Raw genomic sequence first — 20773 nt, forward strand, 5'->3', positions numbered from 1 at the left:
TGCATGCTTTGTGGATCACTTACAGGCATGGTGTCAGGCCCAAGCTTCTTGAAAAGGCTTGTCTCAGCTGATGCTGCCTATGGGTTGTGGAGATTGTCACTGCTGGGTGCTGGGATAGCACAGGGTCACTTAGGCTCAGCAGCTAAGCTAGGCATTTCCCAGGCAGTTAGTAATACCTTTCTCTTGTGAGGATAGCAGACCAGGACAGTGGTGCAGCTTTTGCTCCATGGTTACACGGGACTCACCAAGTTGTGCTAGCACTATTATTTGTGCAGAAGAAGGAGGGAAGGGAGAGCATGTGTGATCAGTCCAAAGAGTGATAGTCTGGCAGGCACAGGCCACGCCACTTTTAAAACTTACAATAATATGCATTTGGTATTACAGAGCTAATTTTTAAAACAAGAATGCTGGTGGTACTCTAAGACCAACTGCTTTATAAATTTAAACATATTGGACCTAAATGCCTGTTTTTCTCAAACTTAACTCATTAAAAATGAAAAATCATTTGTTGCACTATTTTCTGTATAACTGCTTAGGGTGCATTTACCCTGTGTTATTAGCCTTTTGCTGTATATTAACTGAATCCCATGTTAGCTTTTCTAATAATTTTGGTTTAGACCTGCTGGCCTGCTTTATGGCCCAGAATACCCTACTTCCTTTCATAAAAACTCTGGCATGTTGTTAACATCCTTACAATCTCCTGGGAACATCCCCTGACATAGCGACACCTCACCTTGTTCCTGCCTATATATCAGCAGAGAAACCAGAGCTGCTCTTTTTTGCACTGTTATTAGCAGTTTCCTCGTGGCTGTGTATTCATCACTCCAGACTGGGATCAGCAGTCTTTTAAGTCTGGACTTCTACTTTTCAAACAGATGTTACGTATGCTGGAAGCAGTAAGCTCCTGATTATTTTTCAAACGTCTTATTGGTACATGAGAGAGAGAGATGCTACTGAATATGGAGCTGGTACCTACTGCCTTGAGCATCTTCTGACAATCTTATGCCCTCTGTGGCCTGCAATTGCTGCATCCTTGCCTAGATGAGGGATGAGATTTACTTTGTTCTTTAGCTACTGTAAAAATGTATTGTACTTATACTGACCAGCTATGGCTCTCGCATATCTGTAATTTCCCTTAGAGCTATCTGAAGAGCCCTGAGGTCTGGGTAAGAGCTGGCCCCTACTGGCTGTGCATCTGCTGCCCTAGGCAGGCTGGCTGGGTTGTGCTGTACTGTGCCAAGTCTTTGCTTCTCTTCTTGCTGTGCAGTGGGTGCAGTAGGCTCTTCAGCTCACCAGGTCTTGGGGCTGAAGGTAGAGGCTGCCTACCCTGCACCCAGCTGCTTTGTGCCTGCTTCACCGCTGCAGTCTACTTGGGTTATTCCACCTCCTTGTTCTTTACCCTCCTACTGCCAAGCTACGCTCTGTGTGCCAAGTCCCCTTTGTAGTGCCGCTCCTTTCCCTCTTGCCCAAGGATGCAAGGAACATGAATTGGGCTCCTTGCAGCCCCTTTTAAGGTATGTGGAGGTGAGTTGACCTACCCTCGCTCAGTGTCAGCCTTTCAATCTGCAGAGCCCCAGCCCAGACAAAAGCTGCAGGCATGAGATCAGGGTAGGGGTGACCCCCTCCACTTGTGCAGGAGCCAGACCACCTCCCTGCCTGTGGTCTGAGGATTGGTGCTGTTGCCCTGGTCCCAGGGACTGTTTTGGGGACAGGTGGAAGCAGAGTGCAGTGGTACTTGGCTGTCTCTGATGTGGTACACGCTGTACTATATAGTTAGACTTAACCATTTAATGCCTTGACATTGATGTCTCCCCACTGCAAGGCTCTAATTCCACCAGCCCCGCTATGACCTTTAGATCTGAGGCTTTTGAGTTTTTATCTGCTCTCCCACCTTTTTCTCACATAAGAGAGCAGAGCAACACAGTAATAAATGTTGCGTGGGTGTTTGGACCCGAATTCATTGCCTCCTCTGCTCACCACATCCTTCTATCAGCACAGTAATACTGATACAGTGGTGACGTCAACCACCATTTATCACTGTGTATTCCAATACACTACAGCCCTTGGTTGTGCACAAGTGGGCTTTACTCTTACTCAGTGCCTACAAGATCCACCTGCTTTCCAGCTCCTGTGCATGCAGTGTCTGCAGTCACAGTAATGATTTAGCCAGGCTGGCCATGGAAGTGTTGGAGGGCTGAAATGGACAGCTGAAAGGACGGGGCAAGGTAATATCTCTGTTTCCACTAATTTTCCCTGCTGCTAGTTTGTTACTGCTTGATATCTGCAACTTCACTGTAAATCTTTCTTATAGCTGACGTGGCCCTTGTGCCCCTGCTGTCATTGCTGTTGGCCTCTACCAGACAGCTAGAGAATCATTCTGTCTCCCTGTTGCTTTAGCTTTGTTATTAGATGGCAGTGTACATTGATAATGATTTTTTTTTTTTTTCAAGAAGAAAGCTTGTGTTTGCATATAACTGGTGGACTGAGAGACTTCCACTCTTTTTAGCTTGGGTGTAGCTATGACATTTATTTTCTCATGCTTGGAAATACCAGATTTTTTTTTTTAATTAAACTGAGTTCTTTAGTTAGTCATTTTTTTGGTTTTTTGTTTTTTTTTTTTTTTTTGTGGAAGTTTTGTAAGTGCATGTATTTCCTGGAGACACTACAAATTGTGAGCTTAGACTGCATCCATCTTTGGCAGCATATAGCACTATATTTCCAGATCATTAACAAAAATAATCTTTGTAAATGGCTGTGTCTGTATTGGTCCTATTTCCTATTCTCTGTATATTAAAACCTTGTAGCATCATTTACATGTGCACACCTATATGAATGGCTAATCAGCTTTATTACTGCGCTCTTGCACACTGTTCCCTAGGATACTACAGAGTTTGCAGCAATGGTGCTTAGCAGCTGTACAATGCTTGACATTTTTTAAGAATTAAGTAACTGTGTTTCAAGGATGCATGAAGCTGTCTCAGAGCCCCCATTTCACAGACAGAGAAATTGAAATGAGGTGGTAGAAAGGACTCAAGGCCTGGTTGGATGGGGCTTTGAGCAACCTGGTCTAGTGGAAGGTGTCCCTGTCCGTGGCAGGGGGGTTGGAACTAGATGATCTTTAAGGTCACTTCCAACCCAAACCATTCTATGACTTTTCTACTGCCAGACAGGGAATAAGTTCCTGCCTCTGCTCATTGCCTGCTGCCATTCTTCCCTCCAAGTGAACAATCACATGAGCAGGGTGCTGACAGATGGAAGCAAATGGGAAGGGTGTAATAAATGGAGGGATGTAGGAAAGGTGGGGATCTTAATCATAGACTGGGATTGAAGCTTGCAGAGCACCTGACTGGAGGAAGCTTCAGAACAGGGTCTGCTGTACATCTCTGTGAAGCCACGAGGTCTTCCAGCCATCAAAGACCACAGAGACACTGCTGCAGAGCTGCATCTTTCCTAGCTCTTCTGCACACACACATCCATGTCTTGTCATAACAACCTGAAGCACAGCCAGGAGGTCAGACACACATAGCACTGACGCTCTCAAAGGTAGCAGTCCTTCCCCATGACACTGAGGTAGGAGAACTGTGTAAGAAGTGAAGGAGATAAGCGTTGGACTATTCTGTGGGCACTGGCAAGGGTAAGAGATGGGGCAGTGGAGTCCCAAGTGAGGAAGTATTTTCTCATTGCTTCACCTGTGTTAGCAGATCCTACTGCTTTTCTCTCTTATTTTTGCTACTGTGCTTTTATTCAGGAAGTTTCCTTCTAGATTGCAACCTTGGATGTTAACCTCTCTCCAGTGCGTAATGGGAGCCTCTGATACCTCCATAAGACATCTTCCTGATGAGCTGCTTGGGCTTGTTGCTTTGGCTTTTTCCTTTTCAGTCTTTCCTGTCCCATTGGATTGATGGTACTATTCTCTGAGCAGAGGAAGGAAAACGGGGAAGGCACTGTAAAGAAACCACAGTCCAGTAGCTAAAAGCAGCAAAGACTTCCCTTGCATTGCTCTGTCCATTTAGGCAGGAATGGGGGTAAAATGAGGGAGCTACAGAAATATCATGAACATAAAACACTGGGGGCACTGCCAGTTGGATTCTGAAACAAGCAGTGGGTCTGCAGAGCTCTCTGAGGGCCCAGCCCTTCCTTCCTTTTCTGAAGAAGAGGCAGCAAGTTGCCTTTCTTGGCCTTACAGGGTGGCCAAGACTGTGGAGTGTGACAGTCACAAAGCAAAGTGATGCTGAGATGGGCTTCTGCAGCTGGGCACAGTACTAGATGGCACTAGTCTGTCCTGCAGTTCAGAGTGTGTGCTGGGTTACAGTCAGTGAGAGGGCATGAAGGCCTGAGGAAGAACAGCAGCAACCCTGGGGACTGTGTGCTCTTTCAGAGTAGGAACAGGCCTGTTTGGACAGGTTGTTGGCATGCTAAGCTGGGGGACCCCTGAATATTCTGAGCCCAGCAACAATAAGTTCTAGGTATTTCGCAGGGAGAAGGACAATTTAAAAAGGCAGTGGACCATCACATGTATCATGTCTCTAGGGCTAGTGGCCAGTTCATTTGGCTGCAAGGAACAGGTGCCTCTGCTAGGAAGTCACGAGCAGATGCTGCATCAGGAGACTGCCCATCTTGATGGCATCTGTCTTCATGGTGCAGCCAGTCTTAGCATGAAGTCAGGTGAGCAGGCTTCAGATGGCAGGATAACAGGGTGCCTTCCTCAAAGGAAGGAGAATTTGGAGCAGAGCAGTGGAAGGATGAGTGGGACCACAAGGTGGGGTTAGACAGTGGACTGTGTCTTAGTAATCAGGGACTGCACCACCAGAAATAGTGGTAATGACAATAGTTATTATACAGAGAAAACTTGGAGAACTGGGACTAGAGGGGTCAAGAAAAGATGTTTCCTCAAGGAAATGTATGATGCAGAAAGAAGGGCTGGAGTGTGGGGAGAGAGTTTCTTCCTGCCACTCGCAGCAGGCAAGGGATACTAGCAGGGTAAGTAATAAGCCTGGGGCTCCTTAATGAGCTGGTACATGTGCTTCATGTGCAGGATACGTTTGGCAGGAAAGGAGGGGCAGCAGCAACATGGCTGCTCTCACCACAGGACTGAGGTGCTGCAGCCATGAAGTGTTTGTGGCACCTCCTGAGTGAACCTTGCTGATCTCATCTGCACACTGTGGTGCCTTGAGAGCAAGTCTCTGAGCTCATGTGGGGCTGCAGGGGCTTTTTGGTGGCTGCTAAATTTATTTTGCTTTCATTATTTGAGTAAACCTGGGAAATTTTTAAATACCACAAACGTTCCCCAAGTGGGAGAGGCCTCACTGGCATTCTCTCTGCTGACTGACTGTTTGCTGCTGGTGGTGGGGGAGGCACAGGCACTCCAGGACCTGGGTCCTGCCCCTGGGTCAGGGCAACCCCCAGTATCACTACAGACTGGGGGATGAAGGGATTAAGAGCAGCCCTGCCAAGAAGGACTTGGGGGTACTGGTGGATGAAAAGCTGGATGTGAGCTGGCAATGTGTACTCGCAGCCCAGAAAGCCAACCATATCCTGGGCTGCATCAAAAGCAGTGTGGCCAGCAGGTTGAGGGAGGGGATTCTGCCCCTCTGCTGCGCTCTGGTGAGACCCCACCTGGAGTACTGCATCCAGCTCTGGGGTCCTCAGCACAGGAGAGACGTGGACCCATTGGAAAGGGTCCAGAGGAGGCCACAAAGATGATCAGAGGGCTGGAACACCTCTGCTATGAAGAAAGGCTGAGAGAGTTGGGGTTGTTCAGCCTGGAGAAGAGAAAGCTCTGGGGAGACCTTACTGTGGCCTTTCAGTACTTAAAGGGGTCTCATAAGAAAGATGAGGACAAAGTTTTTAGTAGGGCCTGTAGCAATAGGACAAGAGGTAATGGTTTTAAACTAGAAGAGGGTAGACTCAGACTAGGTATAAGGAAGAAATTCTTTACTGTGAGGGTGGCGAGACACTGGCACAGGTTGCCCAGAAATGTGGTAGATGCCCCATCCGTGGAGGCTGGATGGGGCTCTGAGCAACCTGATCTAGTTGAAGATATTCCTGTTCATTGCAGGGGGGGGTTGGACTAGAAGACCTTTAAAGGTCCCTTCCAACCCAAATGATTCTATGACCTGTACCAGGCCCTCCCAGGAGCTCTGGGTATCTTTTGGTGGCTGCAGCTTGTTGCCCAGTCTTCACCCATATCACTTTCACAGGTGTCTCTGCAACCTAGTGCAGGGGGGGTTGCAGAGTTCTGGGTCTCTACAGAGACACTCCTCTGTGTCCAGTCACTGACAACGCTGCTGCTCTGTAGTATGGTATATGGGCCTTCCCTGCTCTCTGTGCCTCCTTGCAACTTACTGCCAACACAAGTATGTCGCAAAAATAACACAGCTTGTTTCTCCAAAGACTTGTCCCCAGGCAGCCTAGGCCATTTCAGAATAGCTTGAGAAAACAGTGCTGAAATCTGTACCAATGGGTATCAACAGCCAATACTCTGCAGGGAGCTCATTTTAAGTCTTTCTGTGCACATCTGTGTGTTTCTATAAATGTCAAATACTGTGAAAACACAGACTTAATGTGTTATGTGCCTTGAGGTCCTGGTCTTGGAGCAGGGGCTGTGGGCTGAACAGTCATTTGTATGTCATGCTGTTTCCTCATATTGTTGTAAACATCCTGCTGTCCTCTTCTCTGAAGGCTTTCCTGTAGGTTCTCTTCACCAGTACAGCCTTCCCCAGAAGTGACTGCTGTACATCATTCTCTTCTGTGCCATGTGGGAGGCTGTTATTTTTTTGTCTGGTCTGCCTTCCTGGAGTCCCTTAACTATATTCCATACTTACTTAACCATGGGTAGGCCAAATCAATGAGTTCTCACAAGCCTTGCTCATACAGACCCACAGTGACATTCAGACTCTATTTGACTAACTCACTGTACAGATGTCTAAGCCACAGCAATGTTACTTCTCCTAGTTGCAAGCCATTTCTAGTTGCAGGAAACTGATGAATAAAAAATGGGTTAGCACTTACCCCAAGTGTCTTCCTGTTGCATGGATGGACTGAGGCTGCAGTCACTTTGCTTTCTCTGTGCACATGCTGCTGGCAAGGAGCAGAGATTTCAGTGACCTGGTTTATGGCCAGCTGGCAGGGCTGTTAGTCATCCTTCCCCTTAGCCCATGGAGTAGGTACACACAGGAGAGCTGAGATGACTTGCCTAAATTAGGCACTTTACTTTTAGATGTTTAAATGAAAGCAAGATTAATTCCACCTCAACCCTCAACATATGAGTTGATGACTGAGCTGAATTTTCAATTGTTTATTTTTTTCTTAATGTTTGGGTTTGTGTTTTGTTTTGTTTTTTTTCCCCCCTGCCCAGGACATCCAGTCAGAACCAACATGAGGAACAACCTGTGGCTCCAGAGTATTTCCTTCTTCCTTTTATTCCAGTACAGTAAGTTCCCAGATATCTCTTTTGGGCTGTACACCCACAGGATTTATCTTGGTGGCCATTGATGCAGGCTCTGTGGAGATGTGCATGGCACAAGGTTGCCATGGGACAGCAAGCACAAGATAGGGTACCGGGGAGACAGTTCCCTGGGATGAGTTATAGAAGAGGCTCCATGGGCAGTGGAGGACAGACACAAGAAGGTGCAGAGCTCAGCCAGACCGCATACCACTCCAGGGAGCAGCCCCAGTGGGGAGAGTGCAGAGGTAGAGCCTGCCTTGCATTGAAATATCTCCTGTTGATGTTAGAGTAGGATTTCCCACCCCCCAAAAAACAAACTTTGCCAAAGGAAAGGTTCTGGTGGCCAAGACCAGGATATCCCCAGGGCTTATGGTCACTATTGGCAGGCCAGCCAGGGACACTGGAGTGAACCTCTCCTGGTCTAAGCCCCTTTGCTCAGGATGGCACTGTGCAGACAGTCAGTCCCCCTTTCTTGCTGGTTCCTACCCACCATGCAAGCTTCAGCTGACTCAGAGCTGACTTTCTGAACAGGTCAGCTAGACAGAAAAAGACAGTGACAACAGTGTCTGCAGGGAACAGGTGCAAGTTTAGCATTTTAGATGCTGCTTCTAGGCAGAGCATTGGACCTGCTCCAAACCTAAATTAGCAGAAAAGATAAATTCAGAGTTATATCTTCCTGCCATACAGGACCATTGTGATGTCTGATCTGAATTTTGTGTAACACAAGACAGGGAATTACCTTGTACTAATTTCAGTTTGGACCAAACTAGATCTTACTGTTAAAAGTATTTGATTTTTGTTTCTGAAGCTGCCAAGGATGAACAATTCATCCTAGATCTAACTGGGTTTAGGACACTTAATTATTCCCTTCCCAGAAAAAAACTGTCCTCTTCTTAATTTTTTGTTAACAGGTTCTTGCCCAAAGATACACTTGCAGCTTACCAACTACCTAGGAATAGTAGTCCATTTGATTGATTAACATAGTAGCACAGGAGAATGTTAGTTAGCAATGCTTATTAATACTTGCTGCCCTACCTAAAGGAAAGCAAGGGGTTTATAACCCTGTAGGAGAGTAAAGTTAGGCTAAGGGAGAAAAAGTATCTTGTTCAGGACTCTGGAACAAACAGTGTTTGTACCAGGGCCCTCTAGAAGAGCCTATTGAGGGCTCAAAATGAAAAGTTAAAACTTAATGAAAATTTTAGAACAAAATTCTGAAGTCAGTGTGAAATGAAAAAGTCAAAATGAAACAAAGTGACAACCACATAATTTGAATCACAGTTTAATAAAGCATATATACACGCTTGGGGCTGGTCTGTTGCAAGCATCCCCAAATTTCTTCTGTTGCCATCCTGACTCTTGGGGGGAGGGGGGGGTGGCAGCACTGGGTCTTGGACATAAATCGGAGTGCTGCCCAGAGTTCATGTAGGGAGAGCAGTGTGTGTTCTGATGCAACAGGACTAGGAAGAAACTTTTGCGATGAGTGAAGTCAGTGGGAAAAGTTGAACTTACTCTGGCCTAGAATTAGGCTGCAGCCTTCACTGGACATGCCTGCTGTGCATTGTGACTGTAAATGCAGAGACAACTTGCTTGTGAGGGCTGTAATTTGATCTGGAGGGTGGAACAGATGTTTCTGGTTCATCAATACAGACTTTGGCTGCATTCCATTTTGATTGTTCTCTACAGCATTCTCTTCAACTGTAAAATCGGGCTTTGTGGTTGTTGAGCGTATCAAGTATGTCTGCTTTCATCTTAGGCAAGCAACTCTTCTGAACGCAAAGCATGTTCAACAAAGGGAAGGTAGGAAGCAGGGAGTGCAGCTTCTCTAACCAGGCAAGCAGCAGAATGACAAAAGGGAGGTGAACTTGCAAAACGGTTAGCATCAGAGGATTTGGGTGCCTGATGGCTGTGAAGTAACATGTTCCCATCAGGCTGGGGGCAGCCCTGCTGGTAGGGGAGGACCCATGCTTGATTTAAATGGATGTAACAACCTTGAGATCTTCCCCTAGATGATGACAATTTTATTCCCATCAAAAAGGGGTGATATTGTCCATGCAAGAGATGAATAGTTGCTACAGTAGGCATGGTTTGCACCAGCATGGCATGCTGCATCTCCTACAGGCCTTTCCTCACTCAGTTACTCCTAGGTAGTAGTAGTGGCTCTTGTCAGCCCAAGATGCTGTCAGAAAAGGACTTACAAATGCAGACATTTCTCACTGTACTGCCATCTTCCCTGCCTTGAAATCCAGGGAGATAACTTAAGTGTGTTATGCACAGAACAACAGTGCTTTTGTACAGTGCATATCAGCTCCTAATATGTGAGCAGAGCTCCTGCAGAACAATTAGAAGAGCATAAATGCTGCTTTGTCACCACTTTCAAATTAGCTAATTTTCTTAATGACCAGCATAAAGTCTACAATTGCCTCTCAAGTTCTCTTTAGAAGTCTGTTTCAGTTTAAGTGATTAATAAATTGTGCCTGTCACTTTAGTATGAGAATGATTTATGGAAATTATAGTAACTACAAACCTGCAATATTTTTTTTGCCAAAATTCCATGAAAGTGTGTTCTGAGCCTCTGGAGCAGGACATGAAAAGTATTGATGCTGCAGATATCAAGCTGTAGAAAATAGTATGCAGAGAGAATGGTAGAGAGAGAATTACTAAAATACCACTTTTTATTTTTACATGTGCAAAGTACTGCATGGATGTCGTAAAGAAAATGACTAGCAAAGAACAGCACTCAATTTAGGAAGTGGTATCATTAAAATGTTTGAATATGCTGCTGTTTCTGATTGGGTAATCATGCCTCTTTTTATGTGCTACATAAGCTAAGACTCTTGCAGAAATAATATGTGACTCTGCTGTAGTGACTGTGTAAGAGGGGACAGAGATAAGTTTGAAAACTCAGTCACAATTTGGGCATTTCCTGGTATTTTGGCATGCCATTTGCTGCCACAGAATTTTTTTAATAGGTTTTTGTTTGACACTTATCTTGCTTCAATGACTTGCCTCCCTGTAGAGATGGAACGCACCTTATGTTCCAAGACTGGCGACTTTGCAGGGCGCTGGCACAGAGTGGTCTGTTCCCTTCAGATTTAGTGGGAGCCCTGAGGACTGTGTGTGTTGATATAAGATCCCGCTTGCTTCATCATGAAGTTGATATTGTGTTTTCTCTTTCCAAACCTACAGCTACGCGTTGTGAAAACCTCACTTGTTTTGTGGACTATGTACAGACCCTGTCCTGTATCCTGAGAAATGACTGGGATGCCAGTTCATATAACCTCACTGCAACATGGTATGTCTCAGTAGGATGAGCAAAATGCAGCAGCAGGAACTTTTAACATGGCCATAGCACAGCAGCGTCCTTCTGTCCTTTTTGTTAGGCAGAATTCTTGTTCTTGCTGCTGTGCTGTTTTTTACTTGGTACTTCACACTCCAGTTATCAGCTGGCTTCTCCCCTAGCAAAGGATCCCTGGTTCCTGTGTCCAATGACTGCACTGCTTGCCTCTGACTGCTACACTGACTCTGGCTTCCTTGGCATTGTTTTCTTTCCTGCACTGGGAACACCTTGCCCTTTGCTGCTGTTAACAATAGACTTTCACTCATGTGCTGGCAGGGCTCACGCAGCTTGTCCAAGCCTCGTATGGCTGCTGTTCTGCCCCAGTGAGGAAGTGGGTGCAATTCTGGGCTGTACAGCCCTGATGATCACCTTTCCTTTCCACAAACACTTCAGCATCACTTTCCTACTTCTCTCAAAGATGTTAAGCTGAGCAAATAGAATGGGGGAGGGGGAATCTGTCAAAGTTCAAAGCTAAATTTTTATTTGACCATGTTGCCTCTTTTTTTCTTATTAATGTCTGTGCCTGGTGGTTCAGCAACAGATTAGTCCAGCTACAGCATGTAGTAGATGTGGACTTGTTTGTTTGTTTTGGTGGTTTTAGGGTTTCTGAGGAAGATCCCGAAAATACTGTGGCTGCCTGCAATCTCCTGCAATTGTCCAGGAACACCAGCCACACACAGTACATGTGCACCGTGGACATGACTGAACTCCTGGCAGATTTCAAAGTCCAGGTGGATGTTACAGAGATAGCTCATAGGCAGCATGTGATTTCCAAAGGCTTTTATATGGGACAGAACAGTAAGTACAAAAATGGTGGATTTGATAAATGCTGTCTGACCTTATGTCTATCTGCTAGGATAGTCTGGGCAAGGAGTAGTAAGCGTGGCAGCCAGTGGTGGGAGGCTGTGTTTGGTGTGCACTCGTCGACACAAAGCACTGTGCTCTTATTGTTGCTATTGTAAACTACAGAAACACTTATGCTTGAGGCTGAGCTTAGAGCTGGCTTGGCCCCAGCCTTTTTGCGGGGAAATTCCTTTTACCCGTGAAGCAGTAGGTGATAAATTTCCACCTTAGACCAGCCTCATACCTAGACTATGCAAGTGTTTGCTTTTGGCTAGAATCTAAAGGGTGGAAGGAATTGCTTTAATTGCAAATGCCACAAATGTCATCACAGGAGTCCCAGGAGGTTCTTGCAGTGGACACCTGAACTAACATGACATTATTGTAGGTGGCACAAGGTGTCCCAGGCACAATGGAGGTGGCACTTCCCCTTTCTGGGGCAATTCCTAACCATCTCTTCTGCATGACAGGAAGACTGGGTGCAATCATATAGTTGACTTGGTGTAATGCTGGTGTGTTCTGAGTTGTGCAGCAAACTGTGAGGAAAAGGGGCAGTTAGCTAGGCAGACAGGTACCATGCAGGCATATGAAAATAAACTTTACGTAAGAAGTGTCATCGTTTTGACAAATGCCATAACGTTTCAGGAAAGCCCCTTGCCCCCACTGACAGACTATAGATGCTGGTCTTTTCATGTCTCCTAGATGTCTCCATACAGAGGATCATAGCTCAGTGACAGACCCTGCAGACTAGTGCTAGAGTCTGTGCATTACTGCTTTTCAATATAAGAAAACACCCTGCAGGGGGTGCAAAAGCTTGCTTTTTAGGCACTTATGACACAGGGATTTGCACTGAGTTTATGCAGTGTCCACTAGCCTCAGCTTTTCATGATGTCTCTGTTACATTGAGGGGGATTTCCCTAACTGTGCAAGTGACCATGACTACACAGAGTCCTCCAATGTCATGAGAAGAACAAGGTGCTCTATTCTTTACCTCTCCCAGGAGGTATTAGCCCCTTGTGCTATCTCCTGCTCCTTAGGTGATGAGGATGTTCAGAGACAGAAGGCATATTCACAGAAATGTGGGCCTGACTTCACTATGGTGCTGAGGCATGAGGTTCTGTGTGTGGCTCAGGACTGCTCAGCCTGAGAGGCAGGAATATTGTTGATTATGTCCTGTGTAGGAGGGCTCACCCCTACCGGGGCAGTTTTGCTCCCTACTCACTCTGCATTACTTATACCATGCTGGGCCACCTCTTGTCTGCAGTAATGTTATGAAGGGTAACACCATCCTGTCTTCCAGTCAAACCACAGCCTCCGTTCAATCTGACTGCTGTGTTCTCAGAGGGTTACAATATTTCCTGGGAAACCATCTACCAGAACTCTCCTTTTTACTTTTTGAATGAGGAGTTGGAATATCAGCTGCGTTATAAGAGAAGGACCGACACTTGGGAGGTAAGTCAGATGTCAGTTTACTATTAACTAGCATGTACCAGCAAAGAGGAGGCCAGCATGACCAGAACAGGAGTGATGGTGTGGACGGAGGGTTTTCATGGTTTAGAAAAAGTGTCTCTTTGCTTGTCTGGACTGAAAAGAGGCAGAACTGAAAAAAGAATTGAGAAGCAGAAGCTGTTTGAGAAGTACTAGACCTGTGGGGAAGGCTGATAGTTCATTTGCTTCTCATGCTGTCCTGCATGGAAGGATCCCCCAGGGCCCCATGCATCTACTGGCCAGTCAGAGCATGGCCTTATGGAAACAACATGAAAGCAGAGGAGATTTACTTTGCAGGGCTCCTCACTGTGCATCAGTGAGGGTAAGGTGGGAGCAGTTCTGTCCAGGCCTGAGTGTTTGGTGTTTAATCGTTCACAGACTCAGAAGACTAAAGATGTCGTCCATGAAGATAAACGGACACTGGTGATCCCGCCACGGGAACTCCAGATGAACACTGAGTATGAGTTCCAAGTGAGAGCCAGACCTCGAGAAGACACTGGCTACCATGGATTTTGGAGTGAATGGAGTCCTCCGCTGATGTTGAAAACCAGCCCTGCTGGTACACACTACCAGCTCTCCTTGCCCTTCCAGTTGCTCCAGTGTCAGAGAATGCTTCCAGAATTCTAATCAAATCTAATTAATTGGATCAAATTCTAAAAAGACTAGTAAAGACAGGCATGTTTGGCTTGCTTACTGAGTACATGAACCCCAGGCCTGGGCTGATATGTGCTGTCTGTATTGACCTTCTCATGGTTGTGCAAAGCCCACCTTACAGCATGGCCCATGGAGAAAGGGTTTGTTGGGGCTGGCTGTAGGTTTGGGTGCCACAGCAGGAGTGCAGCCTCTAGCTTCTTTTCCAGTGTCAAATGTCCAGGGTCCTGCTTGCAGCTTTCAGAAGTGGGGGAGATCTAGTAGAGATGCCTCCACTACTGGGGCTTAGTATTGCCTTCAGCTGAGAGGAGAATGGATCCTTCTCTCAGGGATGTTCTATGTCTGGACTCTGATGTTTGGCCATGCTGGGCATGGGTGTTTTGTTTGGTAGCCACTACTCTCAGTGCACAGTAAGGTATGCACAGAAGTACACTGGTGCTTGTCGTGGTGCAACAGAGGCTATGCAAATAGGGAGTCTTGTTCAAATAGAGCAGGGCAGGATGACTGTGTTGTCAGCAGCATGTACTGAGCTCCCCTCCTCTCACTGATCTGCAGCTTGAACTGAAGCATTACATGGTGCTGTGGCAGCAGAGTCAGGATCTGTTTGCTAAGGGTTATCCGAGTTCTGGGTCTCAAAGGTGCTCCTTTCTATCACAGGTGGAGAGCAGCCAACAAACACTCATACAGTCAACACCTTTTCTTCACATGTCTCTGGCCAGCTGCACTCTGTTTTCACTTCATGGATCATCTGTGGAGGTGTTCTTAAACCAGGAGAAGTCACAAACAGCAGGGGTCTTTGTAGCAGGGAGCTGTCCTGCCCCAAGCATGTTGGCTGTCAGTCTGTGGTGCACCTAGGCCATAGGGCAGCTGATGCATTGCTCCTTTCATTGATGCAGTATTCTCTGAGCATCCTCATTCAGACCTCATGTCTGGAGTGCTGGGCCTCAGGTGACAGCCTCAGTGTCCCTAAGAAAGTCTGGGGTAGAAATTGAGGGTGTCTCCTCACCATCTCCTGCTTATTGACCAGGGTAGAAATGCAAGGTGAGCGTGAATGACTCTGTCTCTTTCTCCAGCAGTGACACAAACAGCAGGCATGGGATGGCTGCTGCTGTTTGGTGTTGTCGTGGCCATCACTGCCTCAATCACAACCTTTCTGGCCAAACAGCGGAGGTAAGAATGCTTCAGGAAGCTGGAGTAAATGCACCTATTCTGTCTCACTAAAGATGGGGTGTTCACATGCAGCCTTCTTTGCATCTTGTATATCCATTCATGGATACAGCTATGGACCTGTGAGGGCCAGCAAACTATGGCCTCCAGCTGGTGTACTGCCAAGAGCGCCTTGTTTTCTCTGGGGCTCTGCTCCCATTCAGCTGGTTTGGACAAGACAATGGCATATGGGGACTGAGCAGGGGCCACGCAGCCTCCTGGGCTGTTCTCCTGGTCCTGTCTGTGCTCTGTGGTTGCCAGATGGGAGCAGTAGCCAGGGCTGGGCTGCCCCTTGCCAAAGCTGATGCAGGCCCCTCAATGAGATCTGGGGGCCTCTTTCCTTTTTTGAGTTTTACATGCCCCTGTAAAGGAATGGGGTGCATGCTGCCACAGAGGAGGGTGCTGGGCTGGTGCAGCAACAGGGCTGGCACAGCCCATGGCCACAGAAAAAGTGCATAGGGCAGAGTTCTAGCCTGTAGGTGCAGGCCATGAGCCAGCGCAACTTGAGGGGAAAAAGCATTTCCAGCACTTGGTGCTTTTCCAGAAAGGAAAAAATTGGAACCTCTTTCCTTAGTGTGAGTATTGTGCACACAAGTCCTGAGGGCTGAGGCCCCACCTCCTGTGAGGCTCACAAGAAAGGCCATTAGACGGCTCTGACAGTGCAAGGCATTCTTGGATCCTCAGTCACTTGCTAACTTGTGAGGCTGGGCAGGTGGTTTCAGCTGCTTGAATTGGATCTGGAGATGCATTGCTTTGCATCTGTGATGTGTGCTTAACCCTAAAGCCTTTCTCTTTTCTCTTCCAGCTTGTGGAAGAAGATGGCTTGCATCCCAGACCCTGCTGCCTTTTTCAAACCTCTTTACCTGGTGCATAATGGAGATTTCAAGGTATAAATGGCTACACAAGCGAGTGGAACATATGACAAAGTTAAACTAAACAGTCCATCATGCTATCCTGGGCAAGGGATTCTCATCAGGGCAGTGGGAGGGGGAATCTATCTCAATGGAATGCCAAATGGCTCCAGATATAAGGACCAGAGCTCTCCAGTGTCTATTCTGTGCCACAAAGGCATTTGTCATGTTTGTGCTGCTTATTCCCTGTAGGTGCTGTCTCAGTGGGCAAGCTGAGCTCATGTGTGATCTGTGAAGCCTGGGAACCTGGAGGGAGTGGACAAAGGGATACCAGGACAATAACTGGGATTTTTCTAAAGCTCCAGTCCCATGCTGCCATCAAGGCCATGGAGCAGACTTCAGTGTAGAGCCAGATCTCTCACTCCAGCCTCTGCAGTGACATGAGCTCAACATTAAGCCTTGTAGTTCTCTCTGAAGAGTCACTCATACAGACGATAGCTAGGTGTATCATCCTGGAAAGGTGGCTAGAGTTTTGGTGGCAAATAACTGCTGTGTGGTAGTACAGTGCAGCTGCCTCACTATGAAGGAAGTGGCTTTGAGTAACTTTACCTAGCCCTCCCAAATTCTCTTCCCATTTAACACCAGTCAAATTTGCTCATGTAACAAAATGATTTGCGAAGATGGCAAAGTTTGCTGGAGTTCTCAGGATACAAAAGTAAAAGACTATTGAGCATCCATAAATAATCATTGTATTAAGCTGAAGAGCAACTCACAATGCCGTTATCATACTGTAAAATTGCTGGCATGTGAGTGCAGACATCACTGCCTCTTTCTGAACAAGTTCCTGTTGTTACAGCAGCACTGATTGGAGACACTTCAGTGTCTGCTTTTTGTTTCTGCTTTTTCTTAGACCCTCTGGGAGAGGGACACCAGCTGGGGCCTACTGATCTTCATGTACTTTCCCACTGCTGCAAAGCTGATGTTTGCAATTAGGTTAAGCAAGTAGTCTTGGATGGGTGCTGTTCTAGCTGAAGCCTGCAGTGACTGTCTCCCTTCCTGCCTTCCTCTTTCAGCCCTATTATGGCTTCCTGTATCCGCACCAGAGGGGTACTTGCATCCTCTTGTGAGGCAGGTGGCCCTGGTTTCTCTCAGGGAAAGGAACCAGGACCAGGTGGACTCAGTGTGGGAATTCCTGAGAGTCATGGGCTAGTCCTCACAGCAGAAGGGAAAGCACCCTGCATGCCAAGAGGCATGCTCCTCTCCGGGTGAAGCCATGGGGTTCTCTGTTCTGTGGGAATTACATTCTCAGTAGCTTCTAGTTAGGCTGTTCAGTGCTGCTGGGAAGGGAATGAGTGTCAGTTGCTAAAGCTGAGTGAGTTCTTAATAAATTTGCAGATTAAAGCAGCAGTTGCCCGCGCAGCCACAGAAAAACATGCACAAGCAGGGGGTGTCAAGAGGATGTGGTGACATCACTAATAGGTGAACAGACTCGTCATTTTTGGCTGGCAAGAAACCAATTGATGTAGGGCTCATTCAGTTGCATCCTGCTTGCATCAAAGCAAGTGGCTAGGTTATGTGTGTGAATAATGATCAGCAAATTACAATAGTAATGCTCTGCAGACAACAGTCCTGGATTGAGTAGGAAGCAGTGAAAATGTTAGAGGCAAAGTTGAGACATGAGAAGGGAAAGCAGAGGAACATTGTTTACTCTTGTGTGTACATGGGTCTTCTGGTTCATGTTGGGTGGGAATTTGCAAAGAACTGTCAAGAGGGAACAGGAAATATTCTGCCTGCTTAATTCTAAGAAAGAGATTTCCTGCTGTTTCTTCAAATAGCCTTTTGCACCTGAGGTGCCTTTCTGTCCATTACAGCTTTAATTAGTTCTTTGTAGCTTAGGTTAAAAATAAATTAAAATAGTGGTGCTTCCTGCCATAATGAAGACTTTTCCATGCTCTGTGTCAGAGGGTAATACGTTGTGTCAAGCTGTTCTCTTCCCAAATACTTTGCTCATGTCTATTTACAGTGAGTGCAGTTTGGGACAGGAGTCTGATACAGTTAAGGCAATCTGAAGGCTGTGGCAACACCCAGCTCTCATGCAGCACTCTGTCAGAACCCCTCACAGTGTTTATGAAGCTCAGCATTGTTACCTATTTTATACACAGCAGAAAGCGGTGCACTTAGAAGAGCCTTGACACAGCTCAGCCATCAGGCAAGTGTCAGATGGAGCAGAACCAAATCTTGAGTCTGTACTGTGCCCACCCTCTGGACTGCGGAATCCTCTAGTAGGACTTATTGGCATTCACTAGTGGCACATGCCTAAAGTTTGCTGTGATATGAGTGTCTGATTCAGTGACTTCTTCAAAAAGAACAAACTTTTACTCTGTTCTTAGATCAGAGAAACCAGAGGTGCCTTTATTCCCAGATGTGACTAAATGCAAGGGGCTTGTGATCTAGAGGATAATGCATGGCACAGGGCAGAATGTAATACTAATGGTGATATAGAAGTGCAAGATTCAATGTGTGGCACTCCCTAATCATCTGAGTAAGTGTTAGCAGGTGGTGGCTACAGCTCTTTGAAGTCCTCATTCCCTGCCTACCCCTGCTTCCTTCTCACTGTGATAGGAAAGGCTCATCTGGGGCATGGTTGCATACAGGAGACTGGGAGAAGCCTTGCCCTGACCCCCTTCTCAGGGAACTGAGGTGAGGAAAGTGACAGAGCAGGACTATGTGTGTGTTGGATGCAAATGCAGCACATAGAGGGAGAGGCTGACCATCCTTCCTGAGAGAAGCGGTGTCCAGGACAAGAGGGCAGGGGAGACTTGGTGGCTTTGGTTTGGACCTCTGGCTGATGCAGAAAGGAATGCTGCTATGGGCAGTGGTATACTTTGCAGCACAGAGAACACTGCAAAGTCGTGCAAACCTCTCAGCTAATTATTTTCAACTACTTGAGTCAGTTTGCCTGCAGCTGCCTGTGTGTGGTAATAACAGCATCTCATACCCTGCTATTTTGGAGGAGTCAGTGATTTTGGAGTTTGACTTTGCCTCTAAAAGCATAAGAACTTTGGTCATTTCTGTGGAACCTCAAACCTGACGATACTAACCTCTCTCTCTCCTTCCCCACCCCCCTTGCCCCCATATGTCCTTTTATGCAGAAGTGGGTTGGTGCATCCCATAAGAAAATGACCTTTGATTTATTTGAATGGGGAATAGTCCTTCCAGAAGTCCTAGAAGTTTACACCATGCATCCTTCCAACAGCACCTCACGGGAAGAGCTGCGTGAGCTGAGAAAAGATCTGCCTTGCAGGCCCTGTGTGTCTTGCCTGACTGCCCCAGGTCAGGATAGCCAGTCTCTGCTGTCTAGTGTGAACAGCAGCAGTGGGACTCAGGACCGGTCATATGGGCATTTGTCCATTGATACTGTGACTGTGGCTGATGAATTTACACCTTGTAACTGCCAGTGCAACTGTAACCGTGTGTACAGGGGACACGAGCATACCATCGAGGAAGATAGTAGTGCTGGAGAAACTGGTTACCCCAAGGTTAACGTTGATGATGAAGATGGAAAGCTATCCAATGACTTGCATCTGGCTGATCTGAGCACGCAGGACAAAATACTTGCTTCAGGCTCTGTGTCCACAGACCACCTGAGGAGTACAAGTGTCCCAGCCCACCAGCAAGTAGAAAGGGCTTTAGAAGGAGGGATGGGGAGCATCCTAGAAGCCCTTTGCTTGCAGCCTAATCAGTGGGATTTGGAAAATCCAGGTTCTCTACCTTCTCCTGATGGTGAAAGTGTTTCCTACAGTGAAGGCTCCTATGACTTCTTCCCTCACATTGCAAGGCCTGGTGACAGTTACCCTATGATCTGCGTAGACTTGGACACTATCGACAGTGGCTTTGTGGACTCAGACTGTGGGAGTCCAGTTGACTGTGAATTTGAGCAAAACAGTCAGACCAACTGTGGGTCCATCCCTCTTGAGCAGGAGGACTTTCCACGGAGCTACGTCAAGCAGTGGGTCTCCTGTCGCTCTGATGGCCCTGTCATTGGGACACAGACAAACTAAGGACCTGCTGTTGCCTCGCAGAGCGTAGGGCCTTTTCCATACAGTGCCAGGAGCAAAGCCTTAGCAAAATTCAGAAGAGAAACAAAGTATACTTTGCGTAAGCTCTATTGCACAAAACTGAAAACTGTTAGGTCTGTAGAAATATATGCCTATTTCTATTGCCACTTATCTTGTTAATGTCTCAAACTGGATATGATTGATTTTTTCCTTTTTTTTTTAAGAATCCTAGGTCAAACCCCCTTATAATGGCAGAAAAAGCAACTGTACCTTTTAGCTTATGTATACGTGTAAATTTTTTTAACAGTAACCTTATGAAAAGTACAAAACTTGAAATTATTTTCCCTGGTATTCTCACATGATTTGAGAGTTTGGATGTACAAGGAATCTTGCAAGCATAACCCATGGCAAGTGTGTTTGTTACATTAAAGTTCCCCTACCCTTTCCAAACAACACAGATGATGTTATTGTTCCTACTAATATTTTTGGCTCTTTAAACCCAGCTGTAATCGTTTGTAAAAATTTCAGAAATGTCCTACCTGGATGTGCCTGCAACTCCATCTTCTGCCTTGGACCTGGTCTGCTGCAGTTAACGGGTCAGTAGCACAAAGTCTGAGCAATTTCTGCTAGTGAATAAAGACAGCCATGAAACTGCTATTTACACTGTAACTGTGAATATGTTTCCATCTGACATCTCTGTATCTCTGGGTTTTTTAGGATAATTGTCTTTAAAAGTTACTGTAATACTGATATTGAATGTGGAGACCTACATCTTGTGTAGGCATAGTGCTACTAACCCCTGGGCTGCTTGGCTCCAGAAGATCTTATAATGAGAGAACCTTTATGGTGTATGGTGTATGTTTCCAGTGTGGTAATAATCTGTTGTTGCTGTGAT

At 46.4% G+C, this 20773-nt stretch overlaps 1 protein-coding gene across 1 annotated transcript; it reads left to right on the top strand.

Annotated features, from left to right (window-relative positions):
* The first annotated feature begins 7377 nt into the window (after positions 1-7377).
* IL21R (interleukin 21 receptor) lies at positions 7378-19959 on the top strand. Its single transcript, XM_010570530.1, has 8 exons — positions 7378-7432; positions 10634-10739; positions 11386-11582; positions 12925-13076; positions 13491-13671; positions 14837-14933; positions 15775-15856; positions 18973-19959. The coding sequence occupies exons 1-8, from the start codon at positions 7378-7380 to the stop codon at positions 19879-19881; spliced, it is 1779 nt and encodes a 592-aa protein (XP_010568832.1). The 3' UTR covers positions 19882-19959.
* Positions 19960-20773: the final 814 nt, after the last annotated feature.

Source organism: Haliaeetus leucocephalus, unplaced genomic scaffold (assembly GCF_000737465.1).
Source record: "Haliaeetus leucocephalus isolate CR32 unplaced genomic scaffold, Haliaeetus_leucocephalus-4.0 Scaffold295, whole genome shotgun sequence".
In the NCBI taxonomy this organism is placed as follows: Eukaryota; Metazoa; Chordata; class Aves; order Accipitriformes; family Accipitridae; genus Haliaeetus; species Haliaeetus leucocephalus.